Source organism: Ceratotherium simum, chromosome 17 (assembly GCF_057802395.1).
Source record: "Ceratotherium simum simum isolate JZ-2026a chromosome 17, ASM5780239v1, whole genome shotgun sequence".
Classification (NCBI taxonomy): Eukaryota; Metazoa; Chordata; class Mammalia; order Perissodactyla; family Rhinocerotidae; genus Ceratotherium; species Ceratotherium simum.
The window spans coordinates 56,141,302-56,156,877 of NC_141916.1; the positions used below are offsets into that span (position 1 = coordinate 56,141,302).

General features: G+C 36.7%; 1 protein-coding gene across 3 annotated transcripts in view; it reads left to right on the forward strand.

The window, feature by feature from the left end:
• Positions 1–113: 113 nt before the first annotated feature.
• Positions 114–15,576, forward strand: part of FERRY3 (FERRY endosomal RAB5 effector complex subunit 3) — a 44,995-nt gene continuing 29,532 nt past the window's right edge. For 2 of the 3 annotated variants that reach the window (XM_087442881.1, XM_087442882.1), the window contains exons 1-6: positions 337–409; positions 2,035–2,237; positions 4,151–4,296; positions 9,201–9,382; positions 13,975–14,074; positions 14,176–14,297. In XM_087442881.1, the coding sequence (XP_087299007.1) occupies positions 339–409; positions 2,035–2,237; positions 4,151–4,296; positions 9,201–9,382; positions 13,975–14,074; positions 14,176–14,297 (824 nt within the window). In that variant the 5' untranslated portion in view covers positions 337–338. The other variant, XM_014794000.2, reaches the window with a different exon arrangement.

Consider the following 15,576-nt stretch of genomic DNA (forward strand, 5'->3'; position numbering starts at 1 on the left):
CTGCCGTCCCTGCGGCGGCGCATGCGTTCTGGGAAGAACTAATTTGTTCACGCCCTTCCCAAGGCCCTGCCCTTCCGCATCCGGTCTCCCAGAGCCGAGTTTGTGCTTTGCCTCTGCCCTTTCGTCACAACAGTGGCTTTTGCCCTGTCTCTGAAATATACAATAACAGGAGAAATATACCTTCTTACACTTTTTAAATAAATAAACTGAGGCAGGATAGAACAAGGGCGCACTTAGACCGAGGAATTTTCTACAGGGTGCCAGGAAAGCGGAAAAGGTTTGGGGGAATCTGCCGAAGCGGATCTGCTGGCTGTAAAAACAAGTCGGTAAGTCAGCTGATGTTCCCTGTGTGGCGGCCCGTTGACAGCTCGCGGGGTGCGGACCCCTCAGGACTTCGCCACTGGGGGAGGTGAGCTCAGAACCAAGAGCGAGGAAACCCTTCAATCTGAAGCCCCCGAATGGAGGGGCTGTTCCCTTCACTGGGCTGGAGCTTCTCGGTCCCGCCGTCTGCCCTCCTTTTCCCTAATTTAAACCGTAGCTGTATGAGTTCGGTCCAGCCCTCCTCCTCCCATCCCGTTTGCACGGGAAACCTTCCTTGATTTCACCCCTGCTGAAAGAACAAGAGGATAGAGAGGGAACTAAAGTATCAGTTTGTTGAAACATAATAACTCTAAATGTTGAACCGATTGAAACCAGAGCTAATGGTTTTTGTTTACAGAAAATATTGAATCTAAACAACATTAGACCATAAGCCCATATTTCCGTAACTTTCAGTTCCCTGCTACAGTGTTCCTTTACTGTGTACCCAATTAGCAGCCTGTAATTTTTTTACTGGTGTGTTCTCAGAGAGCTTATTTATTTATTTATTTATTTAATTGTTTTATTATTACCAGCTTTCATTTTTTAATCATCTTATGTTTGTCAGATGCTTCATATTTATATGATTAATCCTTATGACAGCCCTATGAGTTAAAAGGCTTCCTGGGGTCTATCTGAGCTGAGACCTGAAGAATGAGTAGTTGCCAGCCAAGGAAAGAAGAGCAGTAAGAGTGCTTGCTCTAGGCAAAGGAAAAGCATTCAGAAAGGTTGGGAGTGGAAAGAGAGGTTTGGTATTGAAAGGAGTTCAGTATGGCTGGAAAGTAAAGATTGTGAATTTGTGTGTTGGGGAGGAGGGGTGCAGGTGCTGAAAAAAAAATCTGGAGATAGAAGCAGAGGCATTGTAAACTGAGTTAAAGAGTTTGAATTTTATCCTGGGAGCAATGGATATGTTACAGAAGGGTTTTAAACAGGTGAGCAACATGATCAGGTATACACTTTGGAAAGATAACTATGACTTCAGTGTAGAGAATAGTGTGAGAACTGATGTGATGGGGAAAAGCCTAGTGACAGGGAGTCTAGTAAGGAAGCTGATAAGCAAATCTTTAATTGATATTGATCTTTACTCTCTTTGACTAGATTTTCTTCTTTCTGAATAGTGTCCAGTTTGCTTTGTGGAGTATCCTGTACTTTCTATTTTCTATATATCTTCTTCCCACATGGAAATGTTGCCAGCACCATCTCCCTACCCTCCACCCCATCTGAGTATGAGACTCAGATCTCATACTCACAACATCTAAGATCTCCAAGATCACCTCTTTCTCCCTGCTCTGTTCTTTTGACTTTGTAGTCACCAGCTGTTTCAAAAGCTCTATATCTGCCCACCCACACATCTCTTTCTAAGAATCCTCTCTGCTCTTCTCTCCATGTTTTTTCCCTGTTCTTGAGGAGCCTGCCTAGGAATGCCAAGTACTTTATGGGCATAATGTTTTTTTCTTAAATGAAGTTTAAAAGAAATTGTTTTTATTAAAAATGAAGTTCTTCATTTTCATCTTCATGATGATGAAAGTGAAGAGATAAATGTGAGAAAAACCAGAATAATTGACTCAGAGTCACACAAATAAAATCTCTGAGTGGTGGAACATTTTCTGAGAAGTGGTACAGCAATAAGGAAACATTTTTTTATGGACTTATAACCTGCTGCTTTTTTTTTGTTAGTTCTATGGAAATCCTGCCAAAGAAGATGAAGAAAAATAGAGAAAGATTCTGCAACAGAGACAGGGAATTTCTGTATAAATTCAAAGTAGGAAGTCAGTGCTTAGAACTGAGGGTGCCCCTCAGATTTCCTGTTCAAGAGAATGCCAGTCATTTACTTGGACGTCTGATGCTTCTGCACAATTTACCATGCTTTATAGAAAAAGGTGAGGACTGATTTTTTAAATACCACTTTATTATTTTCCTGTAGACTCTATCATTAGAAGTTTCATATTAAAAAGCTTAGGGCCTGGCCCAGTAGAGTAGTGGTTAAGTTTACGTGCTCTGCTTTGGTGGTTTGTGAGTTCGGATCCCGGGCGTGGACCTGGACACCACTCATCAAGCCATGCTGTGGCAGCATCCTATATACGAAATAGAGGAATATTGGCACTGATGTTAGCTCAGTGACAATCTTTCTCAAGCAAAAAGAGGAAGGTTGGCAACAGATGTTAGCTCAGGGCCAATCTTCCTCACCAAAAAAAGAAAAAGCTTAACCTTAAGAAGCATTGGAAACAGCCGTAAAATATGAAGTATTTTTATTGCTTCCAAGAATAAAAAGGTTCTCCAAACTTTTGTTTTATTGAGTGTTTTTTCCTATAACCCTTGTAGTTGTTTATAAGTAGTTTAGTATAAAAATTAAATTATATAATGAAAAATTAGTTACAAAGTCTAGATTAGAACTCTTAACCTTATAATTTAGTTGAGTGGATTCCTAGGACATTTCAGCTATCACTAATTATGATATTAAAGAATTATATTGCTAAATACATTGCCCTTTTAGTGATCTGGGCCTCAACTCCTGAGACGGCATGGAAGAGAAGGAATACTAATCTTTGAATAATTTTTGCTTACCTAAATTAATTCCATAAGGTCATCTGTATTAAACCATTTTAAAAGTTCTATGTTCTATCTCATAGATGAGGAAAAAATTTTAAATTTAGAATATGTTGGATCATTGAAAGTTAGAGTTACAAGGGAACCTAGAAACTTTCTAGCACAAACTCATTGTACAAATAAGAAAACCAGTACATAAAACAGTTAAATTATTTGCCTAAAGCAGTGGTTCTCAAAAGTTGCTCCCTGATCGGAAGCTATAGCATCACCTGGAAACTTGTTAGAAACGCACATTCTTGGGCCTCACCCCATTCCTGCTGAATCAGAAACTCTGGAGGTGGCATGCAGCAATATATTTCAATAAGCCCACCAGAGAATTCTGACGCATGCTAAAGGTTGAGAACCACTGTCTAAAGTTACAAACTTAGTGACAGAGCCAAGACCAGAACACAGGCATCCTGACTTCTATCCCAGTGCTCTTTCCATTGTATCAGTCTGTAAGTAGTGTCTCTAAAATTGGAATTATAGATATCTGAATTAAATCAGTTTTAATATGCTAATCATTTAATTTCTCTTTCAAATTCAAAAAATGTAGCAATATGTATAGGAAACTCCTTTTCATTTAAACACAGTAACTTTCAGACCCTCTAAATCTGTAGAAGATTTTTCTTTTTTTTGTTTTTGTGAGGAAGACCAGCCCTGAGCTAACATCCGATACCAATCCTCCTCTTTTTTGCTGAGGAAGACTGGCCCTCGGCTAACATCTGTGCCCATCTTCCTCTACTTTATATGAGACGCTACCACAGCATGGCTTAACAAGTGGTCCATCGGTGCGTGCCCAGGATCCGGGCCTGCTAACCCCAGGCCGCCGCAGTGGAGCGCACGCACTTAACTGCTTGTGCCACCGGGCCAGCCCCTAGAAGATTTTTCTTTATGTGCTTTTACCTACTCAGTTTCAAACTGAAGAATCAGGCTTAAAAAATTAACATTTTTAAATTAGTATCAAGGTTATACATAAGATTAAGAATTCTGACCATTCCCCATGCAATAACCTGTGATAGTAAAGAAAAATAATTGTGAAATTAGTTAAATGATCTCCTAAGCTGATTTTATTTAGGTAATTTTACTCGATTAAGGGTATAAGCTTGATAAAATAAAATTTCACATTGGAGTGCTTAGCCAGGTAAAATCTTCCCTGTTTATGTCTGAATTTTGATGATGATGACATTTCTTGTCCCTGTTACAGGCTTAAAAGAAGCTCTGAGCCAATTTATAGAAGAAGAATCCCTCAGAGATTATGATAGAGCTGCTGAAGAATCCCTGGAAGCTGTGAAATCAGGTGGAGTAGATTTACATCAACTGGCAAGTACCTGGGCCAAAGCTTATGCTGAGGTAAGAAAATAGATCAGATTATAAATTTCAGGGATATTCTGGACTTTGGTGAGGATTTTTAAATTGCTAAGGTACTACTGAAACCGTTGTAGAATCCTCTTTTCTATACATACAAAAATTTGTCCCATAACGTACAATATATATTGATGTTTGTGTGCTTCCTTCCTGTAGCAGAGCAAGCACATAAGACACAATATTTTGTGTCATGCCTTTGTAGAACAAGAGGCTACTTTTGTATTTCTAACAGCATAGGGTTGCAAGATGTAGTAATTAAAAATACAGGATACACAGTTAAATTAAAATTTCAGATAAATAACGAATAATTTTTTAGTATAAGTACATCTCAGTTATTACATGGAATATACTTATGGTAAAAAATTATTCTTTGTTTATCTGTATTTTGTCTGGCAACCCTAAACTAACAGTAGTAGTTCATTTTAAGCTTTGGTTTACTTTTGTCCTCTTACTTATCTTCACCGTTGTTATATAGTTGCATAATGTTATCATTTTTCCATTTAAATAATATACCTTATTTCATAAAGTCTAAGATGCCATTGATCGTAACACACCATTATTTTATTTACTACTAAGATAGAACCCCACACCAATTAAACTGTGATAGAATGCCAAGATGCCATCAAATACAAGATGCATCCTGATCTCTGAGAGTTGTAATGTGAAAAAACATGCATCTTAGAATTGATGAGATACAGCGTGTTGAGAAGCTACTATATAGCAGGTACTGTACTAGGTGTTGGGCATCAAATAGCAAGACAGACACAAAATGCAATTTACATTTTAGTTAGAGAGCCAGATACAGAACTCTGTAAACAGTCAAATTCAATAATTGCAAGCTATAATGGGTGAATTACATCCCAATCTAAGCAACTCAGTCTATGAGAATTTGAAAGAAATCAATTTTATGGGTCATATTTGTTATTCAAAGCAGTTTACTCTGTACCTAGTAAGGTTTCCCAGTTTATTTAAAAGATGGCACTATTTACACATATTATTTTGAATGTTAAAAACATAATTGTGGGATTAAAAAAGATATATCTGTGATACATATAATTTAAAAAAACTTAATCTGTCTGCTGATAAAAAGGAATAAAGCTGTAAGATGTATTAAAAGAATATTTCCACTTAATTCAACCAATATTTTTTGTACCTCTGAAACGGGTTGGATGTACAGCTGAGGATAAGTCTTTGCCCTTAGGGAGCTTACAATCTAGTAGGAAGAGACAGAGAAATCCACAGACTGTTATGACACTATGCAGTCAGTGTTAGGATCAGGGTCGACCCTGTGGGAGCTTGTGGAGAAGTGGGGGAAGAAGGAGTGGTCAAGGAAGAGTTCTTGAAGAGAACAATCCCAGATTCTAGAACTATAGCAGCTTGTTTGTTTCTAAAGAGTTAAGGGTGGGGCCGGCCTGATAGTGTAGTGGTTAAGTTCGCACACTGTACTTTGGCAGCCGAGGGTTCGCAGGTTTGGCTCATGGGCACAGACCTACACACCGCTCATCAAGCCGTGCTGTGGCAGCATCCGATATACAAAATAGAGGAAGATGGGCACAGATGTTAGCCCAGGGCCAATCTTCCTCAGCAAAAAGGAGAGGATTGGCAACAGATGTTAGCTCAGGGCTAATCTTCCTCACCGAAAAGAAAAGAATTAAGGAAAGAAAAAGCAAAGAAGCTATTTCTAACTGTAAAAAAGGAGATATTAAGAATCAGGAAAATAGCTGAGAAGACCCAAATATTGTTACACCCACTGGATATGATTGGGCTGTCAGTGGCTGTAAAAATTACAAAAGCCAAACCACTCAGTACAAGCACAAGAAACATGGGAATCAGAGACCAAAAAGAAGGAATTCAGAAAGAAAAGGGCACTGTACTGTAGACAGCAGAAGGGCTGGCAGAGATGAGAAGACGCGAGTTTATGGAGACTGGAAGAAGCAGACTCTGACTGGCAGCAGAGTCTGACAGTGAAGCAGAAGGGAGTGGTAGATGTGACTGCTGAGGGGCCAGAGCAGCTCTGCAGGGTACGGGTCAACAGTGTCAGTGCCCTTGAGAGGAGTAGTTGGAGCATCACTGAAGAGGTGAAATAACAGGGTGTTTACGGTAATACCACTTACCTAGGCTGTGAAGAAATGAGCTCCATTTTCTACAAATGGATTTGCTAGATATTTCAGATACTAACAGATTTAAATAATGAAACTTTTACCTTGATGAAGATCTTTTAAAAATGTAGTACTCATTTCTTTGCTTTTTTAAGCGTAGTGTATAAAATTCAATGCTAACTTCTTGTAGCCCCTGGGTCATCATTATAAATATAAGTTATTATACCTTTATGTGATACTGTAAGGCATTGCTACAGATGGAGGAGTGTCGGTCCCCTCGCTGCAGAGATGTACTGAATATGCTGCTGTTATACGAGGAACTTACACTGTAGGAAGGAAGATGTCTTTACGTTGTAGAGGACCATTGCCCCTGATATACTGCCAGAGCTGTGCTTTGATGGATGTACTTGCATGGTATAAGGAGGTTCTGATGGTTTACTCAAAGGTGTATGACTGTTAATTCATACTTTGTAGAGTAATTATATTTTCTTCTGTGTTTCCTTGTCGTCCGTCAGAGGATCTATTGATAGTCATCTTTTTCTGCTTCTGGTCTCCGCACTCTAAATGTAAGCCACGTGGGAGCTAATGGCCAAAAGAAAATGACAGAGTAGGAGGGTCTGTGGTGTGGAGGTCCTGAGGAGGTTAAAGAACCATTTGCCTGGGAGTAATTGAATGAGAAATTTTGGTTGAAATCTGTAGTCAGAGACTGAATGTTTGAATTTTAGAGGTTGAGCTGTTCCTGCTGATGATATGGAAGGGTGACTGAGGTGAAGTGGAGGACTTATTAAAGATACGGAGTTCAGGGAAGTAAGAAGGCAGGGCATTGGATGAGGTATCCACATGGACATCCAAGTGACCCAGGTTGATGATAGGATGTGGGACAGAAAGGAAGTCTGTGAACGCAGTGCCAAAGCTTTAAATAAAAGAGGGTGCATGACAGGTAGGTTGTTAGGTGATGGTGTCTACGGAAGATAAAGAGGGTGCATGACAGGTAGGTTGTTAGGTGATGGTGTCTACGGAAGATAAAGAGGGTGCATGACAGGTAGGTTGTTAGGTGATGGTGTCTATGGAAAATAAAGAGTGCCAAATGGTTTAAGCCTCAACAAAGCTGAGCTTTATGCCTGAAGGTGGACATGGAGAAATAATGGCCTGGACATTGAATAGTTTTCTTTTTGCAGGCCCTTACTCAGTGCCCCATTCCTCTCATCTGTCACAGTCCCCTTTTTAGTATCGTCTCTCCTGAGGGAATGGCGTGAGTTAGGTCAAGGAAGAAGCCTGTTTAATGCTTCTCATATAGGTAGCTTCTGTCTATTCGTAAACCTTGCTCTAGGCTGAGTTTTAAATTGATGCTGCAAATTATTATAGTTAGGTGATCTGGTTAGTGGAGTTACTGAATGTTGGGTGTTATGTTCGGCCAAGCAGATTTCTGTGATCCGCACTGGCTCCTTCCTACAAAATTTCAGTCTGACACTGAAGTGAATTTTGAACAGAGCTTCAGTCACATGGGCTGGTTATAATCCTAGAGCAGAGCCAGGTCTAAAGATGTAGAGCTTTTATCAGAATGCGGTGTCAGGATTTCAGAGGCACAGAGTAGATGAAATCCATGTTCTAGATACAGCTCGTCCTCTTAAATTCTTCCCTCCTGATCTGGCAGTTGATTGAAGTATAAGTGAAAGAAAACAAGGGGAAAAGTTTACCTGTTGATTGATCGAGTTCAAGATACTTGTCTCAGTGATTCGTCCATTTGTTTGAAGTTAAATTATTGCTCTGAGTCATGTCATATATTCCAGTTTTTGATATTTTCATTGGTAACAAAAAAGGCAAGAATTTAGATCGTTCTTTTTTACAGGTGTCTGTCTGCAAAGATCAATAATGGAAAAAGCATTGAAATCTTTATTTCCACTTTTGCCATTAAATTGTATGCTCTTTGACAAGGGACTTCTCAGCATATCAGTTTCTTCTCCTGTAAAGCACTGTGTCTGTCTGATATGTCGACACATCACGTGTCCTGGGACAGGCATCTGTGCTTCCCTGGACTGACTGGTGTGTGCATTGAGGCTATCCCTATATCACCTCTCTGCATGTTTCTGTTTCTCTCCTTTATCAATGCTTACTCAGTCCCTTTATCATTTTGATAGCTACTGTTTTCATATTCTTCAAAGCATGCTTACATTGTATAAAGAAAATGGAGTACTACAGAAGTTCAAAATAAGAAAATTGCATATGTATGTCTTGATATAAAATCCTATGTGTGAATTGGGTTTTCAAGGTCAGTGTTATCACATAGGTAACCAGTTTGTAAATATGTAGCCTATAAAACCTTTCTGGCAATATACATTTTAATAATGAAAAGCTTTTTTCTGATTACATGCAAATTATTGTATTATACGATACATTAGAATATAAAGAGAGTAAAGGTCATCAGAACTCCCACTGTCCTGAAATCGCCACTATTAGCATTTTGTTATCGTCCCTTCGTGTATGGGAATTATATTACAGAAATGGGATCATAGCATGCTTACATTTTTTTATTGTGGACACTTCCTGTCCCTTCCTCCACATTAGCACCTTCCCCTTATCCCTGCCTCCAGGTAACCCATATTGAAACTCAGTTTATATCTTTCCATACTTTTTTATATACTCAGATAATTCTATATAACCTGTATATACCCGTATATAAATAGAGGGTCTTTCTGTCCTTGTCTGATGTACAAAAATGGAATTTTCTAGTAGTGTGTTAAATAAAACTACTATATCATGCTTTAAGAATGTCTGTGTATCATCTCGTAGACCACGTTAGAGCATGCAAGGCCTGAAGAGCCCAGCTGGGATGAAGATTTTGCGGATGTGTACCATGATCTAATCCATTCTCCTGCCTCTGAAACTCTCCTAAATTTGGAACATAATTACTTTGTTAGTATCTCAGAACTGATTGGTGAAAGAGATGTGGAGCTGAAAAAATTACGAGAGAGGTATTTCAAATTTCTTGCATTATCATGATTAAATGTTACATTGTCAAATATGATGGCCTGCAGAACAACTTGTTTTCATTTTTTTATAAATTTGAAGAATAAAATAGAAAAAATTCTTTAACATTAGAAATTAATTTTCTTGTGTGTTTAAATCTATTATTTCAATTGAGAAGGTGAGGTCCTCATAGGTTTATAGAACTTCTCAAGTGATTTACCAAAACAAATTATAGTGATGTTATCTATCCTTATTTCTAATAAGAGGAGTAGCTCACTTCTGTTGAAGGTTTGCTTTGTTCCAGGCGCTGTGCAAAGTGCTTTGGATGCTGTCTTAGTCAGTTGGGCAGCTATAACAAAATACTGTAGCCTGGCTGGCTTAAACAACAGAAATTTATCCTCACGGTTCTGGAGGCTGGGTAGTCCAAGATCAAGGTGCCCGCAGATTTGGTGTCTGGTGAGGACCTGCTACCTGGCTGGTAGACAGTGCCTTCTGGATGTGTGCTCATATGGCCTTTCCTCAATGCCTGCTCCTAGTGCGTGTCTCCTAGAAGACCTCAAGCATCTCTTCCTCTAGACACTAATTCCATCATGAGGGCTTGAACCTCATGAGCTCATCTAAACCTAATTGTCTCCCAAAGGCCCCAGCTCCAAATACCATCACATTGGGGGTTAGAGTTTCAACATAGGAATTTTGGGGGATACAAACATGCAGTCCATAACAGATGCCCTGTCTCCTTTGATCCTTACCACAACCCACTATTATTATCCTCATTTCACAGATGAGGAAACAGAGGCTTAAATACGTTAAGTAACTTGTCTAAGGACAAGCTGGAGTTTGAAACCAGGAAGTCTGACACCAAAGCTCTTAACTGCTATACCATGCTGTCTCGTTATTCAGAACCTATTTAAAACCCTGCTGTTACTAAGTCCATGGTCTCTTTCAGTTCATTTGGTAAGCTTATTTACAATAGGAAAAAAATAACACTTAACATTGTTCCAAGAAATTTTAAATAGATTTGATTCATTCTGTGTGGATTACTTAATGCAATATGCAAACAATGATTTTATGACTCTTTTTCTCCTTCAGATTAAGTAAAAAATTGCTAGCATTACTTATTTTAAAGCATTTTAAATATTTTAAGGCAGACTTTCCAGACTGCTTCCTAGTAACTATAAATTGTAGTATTAATTCAGGATGCACATCTCTTAGATAATCCATTTTAATCTAGCAGAATCTAGTAACATTTATTACCTTAAAAACATTTACTTAAGAATTTAGGTATACATAGCATTAAGATAATTCTTTTTAGTGTTGCTGACATAAAATTTCTTTGATTGGAAAGTATAGTGGGACGAAATCACATTTATTTTTTGTGACTGATTTAATAATCAGTCCCAAAGAAGTAAATTTTAAATAATGTAGTGGTTTGCTCTTGGCTTTCATTAGCTTTGCATTGGAAAACACTGGGACTAGCAAGATGAGAATAATCTGTTATTTTGAGGGTTGTCATAGTTAAGAAAACTTAAAACACAAAAATCGTAAGCAAATGGATGTAATCATTTTTCCTGAGGGATACTTTCATCTGTGTACCAGATCAGCATTTTTGTGAAATTGCATAGATTTGTAAATTTTCGTAACAATTCTACTCTTCTGGACCTAATTTATTTTCATATCCAATAAAACATTAGAACTGCCTGTGTATCAAAAAGAGCATGATGTTTTGAGACATTTGTCACCTTTATAGGTTTGAGTTTGCTGACTGACTATGTTGAGGCAGGTTATTCCTTTCTAGGTGGAATACTTATGGTATGGGTAGTTGCTACCAGGTAAATAATTGAAGCTGTGTCCCTGGGGGGAGAAGAAAATTTGATTTTTTCTAGTTCTTTATTATGTTACCAATAAAATTGTGAATATATTTTTAAAATAATGAAATACAGGTTAGATTTTTACAAATATGTAAAAGTATAATTACCTAATACTAATTAATTACCTTCTGTTAAACTTGTTTGATTTTTCCTACCAGGGCTTCAAATAATATAACCTTCAACTTTTTCTCTGTTCTTGGATCTTAGGTTTTCTGGGACTACACTCATTCTGCCTACATAGGTACAGTCATGCATCACTTAACAACGGGGATACACTGAGAAAGTGTGAACATGGTAGACTATACTTACACAAACCTAGATGGTATAGCCTACTACACTCCTAGGCTATATGGTACTAATCTTATGAGACCACTGTCGTATATGCAGTCCGACTTGACTGAGATGTCATTATGCAGTGCATGACAGTATATTTAAAAATTCTCAGCTTGGCTATCTATAGTTATATCAATAGCCACTACTAGTACTTTCACTTCATACTCTAAATTGTGGCCCATTTTTCTGCCTACTCACTACACCTCCCAGAAAATTCCATATCTGGACACCAATATTCTATTATTGTTCTTTTTTCTAAATTGGAAGAAGATTCTCGTTCCGCATGACTTTTCACATTTTGGGAAGCTGAGTTAACTTACTAATTATCTGCATTTACCAGTACTTTATGTTTTTTTTTTATAGAATAATTTTTTAGTAGGGGTTTGTTTTGGTTTATGTTATTTTTGGAATATCTTTTGTCCAAACTTCTTGGTGGGGCTTTGCTTTTTTTTCTTTCTAAATATATAAACAATATCTGAATACATTTATTTTTAAAACAGTTTTGTAGTTTATTTTTCACATGTCCAAACTATTAGCTTGAAAAATAAGCTATGTTCCTTTTAAGGTAGTAATATTTATTGCAAAGGTGAGCAGTATAACTTAAGGTAAGTTGAAATTCACTGCTATCTGTGGAAGTTCACCCAAAATTTTGGTGCTTAATTCATTTATCCAATTCATGAGCAGAAGTGACACATTTTCTTATTTCTCTTTTCATTTTAATTCCATTTTACATCTTTAAAAGACAGTTTCTCAGCACACAGCATTAATACAGTTATAATGATCTTTTTTCCTATGTCTTCAGTATAATATACAGGTTGTCAGAATTGTCACACCTGACATGCTGAGCCGATATATAAGTTAGTATTTCATCTGAAATATAACAAAATTTCCTTTGATCTTAATCATAGAAAAAAATATTGTATCATTAACTATATCATTAGCTACTTGCATCTCTTACACATTTAGGGTGAGATAAATGTTTATGAAATTTTATTTGTTGAATTCTTATTTATTAGTTTTTTTCCTCGCTAGAAATTTGCTTCTTTTAGCAAACCAGATTAAAGATATTTCTTTAAACTTAAAAATGTCAATGATATTTTTTATCCACTAGAGGGAACATGTGTAATGTAAAATATTAATATATCTGTATAGTTGTTTAGCAGTTACTTCTGTTTTAAATAAAAATTTTGACTTGCAAGCATAATCTTCACCTGACCTGACCTCAGGTAGTTATTAAAATGTTAATGGGGTCACCTGCATTAGAAATAAGTGGGGACTAAATGGTATTGAATATTTAATACTAGAAGGTATATATAGAAATATATAAATGTATAACATATGAATGTTTAATTTATCATATACATTTAAGTATCTTAATCAGTTGTTATAAATAAGTAGAAATTCTCTTTTGAGAGCAATTTACTTAAGTTAACTAGAATGATAGTAAAATCCTTTTAGTTCATGTCTGTGTTTCATTCTTTCCAAGTTTGTTTGAAATATGTTTTAGAACAAACTTTTTAAAACATTTGTATTAGAAGATAGTTTTTTAATTTTAAATTTTAAATTAAATTAAGTGAACTTATTTATTAAAATATAATATACATACATAAAAAGCAACAAACTGTAGGTGTACAGCTCAATAAATTTTCACAAAGTAAGCACACCCGTGTAATCATCACGCGGATCAAGAAATAGAATATTTCCAGCACTGCAGAAGGTTCTCTCATGCCCATCTAGTCACTACCCATTTCCCCCACAAATAACCATTATCTGAACTTCTAACACCATTGACTAGTTTTTCCTGTAGGGAAAACCATTTTTAATTTCTGCACATTATTTGGATAAATGAAGAAGGTAAGACTAAACATAATTTTTATATTTTATATTCCTCTGTAAAGGGAACGTTGTGACTTAATACCAGTTTGATTCTTAGAACCTAATTGGCAGCTTCTGCTTATAATATAAACTAACTTTCAAAGGTTGAAGTCCCTTTAACTCATGTACAAATAAATAGAAAATGTATTTAAGCTGGAATTGCAGACTGTCTTCTTTGAGGAAATGTGCAGGTGAAAGAGGGTATGGACTTATAAACGTTAAGCATGGAAATTGAAAGAGCACCTAGACTTTGACTGTTTTCATTTATGCATTAAATTTAGATTAAAATGTAGCTGCACGAATGACGTTGTTGATATTATATGACATTATCATCATCATTTCCACATCTCCCTTTCTGGGGCTTCACGGTGCTTTCCGGGTATTATAGTTGCCATTCCTGGACATATTCCTATAAAATAAAAATTTTATTTTCACTTTGTAGAGACTGTTCAATGAGTCTGGAGTGGTTCTATAGCTTAAACATTTGATGAGTATGTCAGATCTGCTTGTTTATGTTTTAGGCAAGGTATTGAAATGGAAAAAGTGATGCAGGAATTGGGAAAATCACTGACTGATCAAGATGTAAATTCACTGGCTGCTCAGCATTTTGAATCCCAGCAAGTAAGTGAAGTACAATGACTTTTAGATGTGCAGTTGCATTTTCTTTTACTTATTTATTTTTGTAAGAAAAAATTAACTAATTGTGTGCTGTCTCTTTTTAGGACTTAGAAAATAAATGGTCAAATGAATTAAAACAATCAACTGCCATCCAGAAGCAAGAGTATCAGGAATGGGTGATAAAACTTCATCAAGACCTAAAAAACCCCAACAACAGCTCCCTCAGGTATGGATCCTTATTGTTCTTGCTAGATGAAAGTTCACTGTTAGTAATAGTTGGTATGTATTGTAAAATTGAACCTTTTTAGTTGTCTATATTTTTAAGTTATCAATGAAAATTCAAGATAATTTTATCCTTCTTTTAACACCTTTTGTGTAATAGACATTGCACGGATTATTTGGGAAGGGAGTTAATTGGTTGGTTTAAAATAGTGATTTCCCCCCTAGAACTTAGCCTTATAAATATCTTAGGTGTATATACCTAAATATCCTGACTACTATCTCTCATTTCTTTAAATTGGTTTCCACTCAGTGCAATAAATGTTGGTTGAATGCATCTTAAATGCCAAGCACTCCAAGGAGAAAAACAAAGAAGATATCTACCCATGTAGAGCTTGTATTCTAGAAAGAGAGACTGACCTGTAAATAAAACAATACTGTATAGAGTCATATGTGCAATAATCGAAGTATGTACAAGGTACAAAAATAGTATAGAGGACTTCCCATAATTCATAACTTGTATGGTACCTTATGGCCTAAATACATTGTGATTCATATATTGCCCTTGACAATGCCTATGTCATTTCCTGGCTGTATACTCGGATATTTGAGAATTTTGTTATTCTTTCAAATCCAAAAGTATATTCAATTGGAAATATGCTTACTATAAATAATAATCCTATTTCCGGCATTTGCTGGTATATGCTATAAACATTTAGAAACAGCATTTTATTGGTATAATGTCAGTCTCTCCCACTAGTCTCACCTTGAAGACAAAAACTGTGTCTGTTTTTTCTACTGTTGTGTAGCCAGATCCTTGCCAAGTGTCTAGGTCTTGACACACATAAGACATACTCAGTAAATATTTATGGGATGGGTGGACAAACAGGCAGATGGATGGATTATCATTAAACTGTTTACCTGATATCTGTATCACCTCTTATCTAAATATTATAATATTTCATTTGCCTTATTGTTTTCCATAAAACAACATCTTGGAAACATTGAAACAATTTTTTGTGATTAGAAATGGGATAACGGGGCCGGCTCCGTGGCTTGGCGGTTAAGTGCGCGCGCTCTGATGCTGGCGGCCCGGGTTCGGATCCCGGGAGCGCCCCGGGGCACCACTTCTCCGTCCAACGTGAGGCCGAGTCCCACGTACAGCAACTAGAAGGATGTGAACCTATGACATACAACTATCTACTGGGGCTTTGGGGGGAAAAAACTGAATAAATAAATAAAATCTTTAAAAAAAAAAAAAAAAAAAAAAAAAAAAGAAATGGGAT